At 36.0% G+C, this 4,671-nt stretch overlaps 1 protein-coding gene across 1 annotated transcript; it reads right to left on the bottom strand.

The window, feature by feature from the left end:
* Positions 1 to 1,002: 1,002 nt before the first annotated feature.
* On the bottom strand, positions 1,003 to 4,278 carry LOC111881661 (probable LRR receptor-like serine/threonine-protein kinase At2g24230). Its single transcript, XM_023878059.3, has one exon. It carries the CDS (start codon positions 3,839 to 3,841, stop codon positions 1,196 to 1,198), a length of 2,646 nt encoding a protein of 881 aa, XP_023733827.1. The 5' UTR covers positions 3,842 to 4,278; the 3' UTR covers positions 1,003 to 1,195.
* Between the last annotated feature and the right edge of the window lie 393 nt (positions 4,279 to 4,671).

The following is a 4,671-nucleotide window of genomic DNA, read 5'->3' as shown; positions in this document are numbered from 1 at the left end:
GATGAGATAAATATTGCTATTTTCTGTAAAAATATATATATAAGTATATTGTTATTATGGATATAAAGACAGTGTTATTGTGGTTAAAAATAAGATATATTAACGAAAAAATATACCTTTGACATTTTCTGTAATTTTTCCAAACAAACTTATTAACAAATCAATGTTTGGGTCCATAGAATTTGTATTTTGTGATTGCATGTGAACATAGCAGAATTGATGGTTACCAAACCTATGGTCGACAACCACCATAAGTCCATGAGCCACAAAGGACCAATTTCATCGATGGACTTTGCATAAGTGGTCCATCATGATTCACACAGCTTCCATGGAATCCAAGCCTAAATACTACGTTTGAATCCATAGATGTGGCCAATGCTATACAACAAAAAGGTTTACATCACACGGGAGTATCTTATGTAGAAAGCTCTAGGTCTTTCTAATAAGACAATTCTGTAATAATGAATCATGTTTTTTTTTATCAATTGGTGACTTTGATGATACTTTATACAAAACCGAATAAGGACGAATGTAATGGTATGAGTGAACCTTTATAGTGCTTAAGTTTTTTTTTTTAACATTTTAGCTTTTTTACAACACAAACAAGTGATGATATGAGGTCAATATGAACGTGAAAGACGTTTAGCTCATTATTCATACATGTATATTCTCTTCAAATCTTTTTATCAAGTAGGCTGTGGTCCAATGATGCTAGAATTTTACTCGAAGACTTAATAAAAATATTAGTTAAGTTTATATTTTTCCCATCAAGCCATACTTTTTACAAATAAGGAGATGTTAAGTTTTTCCCACTAAGCTAATCTTTTAACAAATCTTTATTTTTTGCTTTCATTCGCCTAAAAGTAGGTAATGTTGTTAAATATTTTGTAAACATTCTTCGGACAACAATTAGTAGAGAAAAAAAAACAGGACCTTATAGTCACCAAATTAGCTTTCTATTCGAGTTATTTTTACATGTATATTTTCATGCATTAAAAGAGCTTAGCTCGAACGATATGCAATCCTTTCATATTAGACGACACCTTAAAGATTACAAGTTTAAATCATCGAAAACTTCTTTAGAATCGGTTGCCTTCAAAGATATTCAAACAAACTGTACACCATAACAACAATCTAACAAAAAAAAAAAACCACAACCTCAAAAAAGATGAAAAAAAAAACATTAAAATTCTCACTAATTCATGACTGGTTCAAGATCCTTTAAAAGTCCAACCACCTGTTGCATACTCGGCCGCTTGGCCGGAAGATCAGCCGTACATAAATACCCAATCTTCAATGCCTCCACCATATGAGCCTCGATTCCTGTGTTGTGAATCTTTGGATCTATCGCCAAAAACCCACAATTCTTCCTCACTAAACCTCTCACCCAACTCACCAAATTCGAATCTTTTGAGTTATTTTCATCTGGGTATTCATCTTCAACCGGGTTTTTCCCCGATATTAACTCAAGAAGAATCACTCCAAATCCATAAACATCGGATTTTGGAGTAATCACACATGGTGACGAGCTATTCGAGCTTCCATCTTGATTCAAAAACTCGGGTGGAACATACCCAAAGGACCCACGCGCCATTTCATCTTGAAGATCATTCCCAAAGATTTTCGCGAGTCCAAAATCCGATAATCTTGGTTCAAGATTCAAATCAAGATAAACACTGCTCGCCTTGACGTCCCTATGGATGATCGGTGGCGAACATCCATGGTGGAGAAACGCCAGAGCGCGAGCAGTGCCTAACGCAATTTTATGCCTAAATTGCCATGTGGCCAACAAATCTCCTGAGCCCACGTGTTGAATACCAATACTATTACTGTTACTAATACTGTTACTGATACCGTTACTTTCATCTGCTTCTGCTTGCCAAGTATCGAAACGCCAATCTTCCGTGGTTTGAATTCCAAGAGGAAGATCGTGGAGCAAATTATGCAAGTTGCCATTCTCCATGTAATCGTAAATCGCGATTCTTTTTTCACCAGCGAGACAATATCCGGTTAAAGGAACAAGATTCGGGTGTTTTATTCTTCCAAGATACTCGAGCTCTCTAGCTGCTTCTTGATCGGTCATGGTGGATCCAAGAACTAGAACTTTTACGGCTACATGGATCCCACCGGGTAAAAACCCGCGATAAACCGGACCAAAACGCCCTTCGGCCAAAAGGGTACCCCTATCAAAATTCGAAGTGGCGGATAGAAGATCCGAAAAGGTGAAATTTAGTAATGGCTTTTCAAAGATAACTACAGGGACTAAATTTGCAACTTTTACATCTGCAACCCATGTGGTTGAATCCGTTTGGAATGAAAATGGACCCGAAATCACTTGTTCTTCTTTATATGAATCTTGCTTTAGGGCCCACATTTGGGTTTTTTTCCGACAACCGAATGCACAAAATAGCAATGCCCCGAGTAAAACGATCAATGAAATGGTTAAAGCTAAAGCAAGCTCGAGTCCTTTATGGGTATGAGTTTTGGTCTTTAAAAGATTAGGGTTTGCAGCAATTGGGCAACTATTTGATGAACCGATGAAAGCTGAATGAAGGGTTTCGAGGGAAAATTGTGCGTCACAAAGGGTTAGATTATTGTAAGAAAAGTTGAATCTTTCCATCCATGGAAGCTTTCTCAAGAGCGAAATGGGTATTTCACCGGTTAGATTATTGAAAGAAAGATCGAGATTTTGGAGGGTTTTTGAGGTCAAAAGTGGGATTTTACCAGTGAGATGATTACTCGAGAGATCAAGTGTTTTCAGATGAGTTAACATCGAGATTTGGTCACCAATTCCGCCGATTAGATTCGTGTGGGACAAGTTTAAGTATTCTAAACTACGAATTTGATCGATTTTGAGAAAATTTTGCTTCGAAAATCTGTTGTTGGCGAAATTAAGGTGTTTGAGATTATGGGTTTCACTTAAATTACTGAAAAATTCTCCACTAACTTCATTATCGGAGACATCAAGATAAACTAATGAACTAAAGTTTACCTGAGAAATAAGACCTTCGAAGTGATTACTACTCAAATCGACCACTTCCAATGACTCCTGAAAGATTTCAACAACAGAACCCTGAAAAAGATTCTTGGAAATGTTAAGGTATTTTAAAGATTCTAATTTCGAAAAATCTGAATCTTTTCCCTTCATTTCATTTCCAGCAAGATTCAAACTTTTGAGTTTGGGAAATGACGAACCAAAACCATCGGGAAGACTTCCATTGAAACTGTTGGAAGAAAAGTCGAGAGAAATCAATGAACGACATGCTAAGATTCCCAATGGAACAGTGGAATCGAACCCATTTCGATTGAGATTAAGAACTTGTAAACTGATTAACGAACTAATCGATTCAGGGAGACTACCGAAGAAATTATTGAACGAAAGGTCTAATTTTTCAAGTGAACCGAAGTTTCCGATGTTACTCGGAAGATTCATGGAGATTGTGTTGTTCGAAAGATTAAGAGTTTTCAGTGAACCCAAACTCCAAAAATCATTAGGCAAATTAGTGATCTGATTACTGCTTAGATCCAAAGATTGAAGCTTTGTGAGTTTGCCGATTGTGTTATCGGGGATTGAACCAGAAAGACCCAAATTAGGAGCATTTAGACCTATGACATGTTCTTGATTGGCATCACAGAAAACAACTTGCCATGAACAAACGGGTGAAGAAAAATTGTAAACATTAGAAATCGAAGAATTTAAAATACCCATTTTCTGAAAGAAATCAGAGATGAAGAACTCATCTGTATTGGGAATGGGTGTGGGCTGTTCTTGTTGTTGACCAAAGTTTGACCTGAAGAACAGAGTAAGAAGAACAATTGAACCAAAGTGAGCAAAACCCATGTTCGGAAAAGGAGTTTTCAAGACTCCAAGAAAGCGCTTCGGTTTATCATCAATTTGAGTTTAACTCAAACACCACCACCCGCCGCCGCAGCCACCGCCATCCACCGCCGATCGACTACCCTAAATGAACTGGGTATTTTCAAGAAATTTACGAGAAAGACGAGTTTATCGCCATTTATATATTTCCCCTTCAAAAGAGCTGGGCTTTAGCTTATTTGGGGGTTGGAGGCACGAGCAAGCGAACAGAGAAAACAAGCAAATTAAAAGAGATTTTGTCTTTCTGTTGAAAGGAGCAATAAAGGCATCAGGAAAAGGTTTGATTTTTATATATTTCTTTAATGGGAAAAATAATTGGGTAAAAAATGTTGGGAAGAGAAATTCACACTGAAGTGGTTTGGAAAATTCATTAATGAACATGATGAAAAAGGGTTAGTGGGCAAATGTCGATTGGTTGGTGAAATCATAAGAACATGCTTTAATAGAATTCAATGATCATCGAGCAAAAAAATTATAATTGTGAAAATTATAAATTGATTATTTATCTTTTCTTTAAAAGATATTCAATTTATATTTTAGAATAATAATAATAACTAGAAATTGTTCATTCATCATTTCGCAGAGACGCAGGTCGTGGGTCTACTGTATACATTTTGTTGGTGATGCATAAATTTTCTATTTGGCGGGGATCATTTTTGTATTTTCTTTAAATAGATGGATTGTTTCTATAAAAAAAAAAGTGCGCACGGACTTTTTAGTAAAGTATATTGGCACTTTTTGTTATTTATTTTCTACAAATTGACCAAACATCCCTACATAAAAAAAATATTAAA

This window comes from Lactuca sativa, chromosome 7 (assembly GCF_002870075.4).
Source record: "Lactuca sativa cultivar Salinas chromosome 7, Lsat_Salinas_v11, whole genome shotgun sequence".
NCBI lineage: Eukaryota > Viridiplantae > Streptophyta > Magnoliopsida > Asterales > Asteraceae > Lactuca > Lactuca sativa.
Note: the sequence above shows the minus strand (reverse complement) of the source record. Positions and strands in the feature narration are given on the sequence as shown.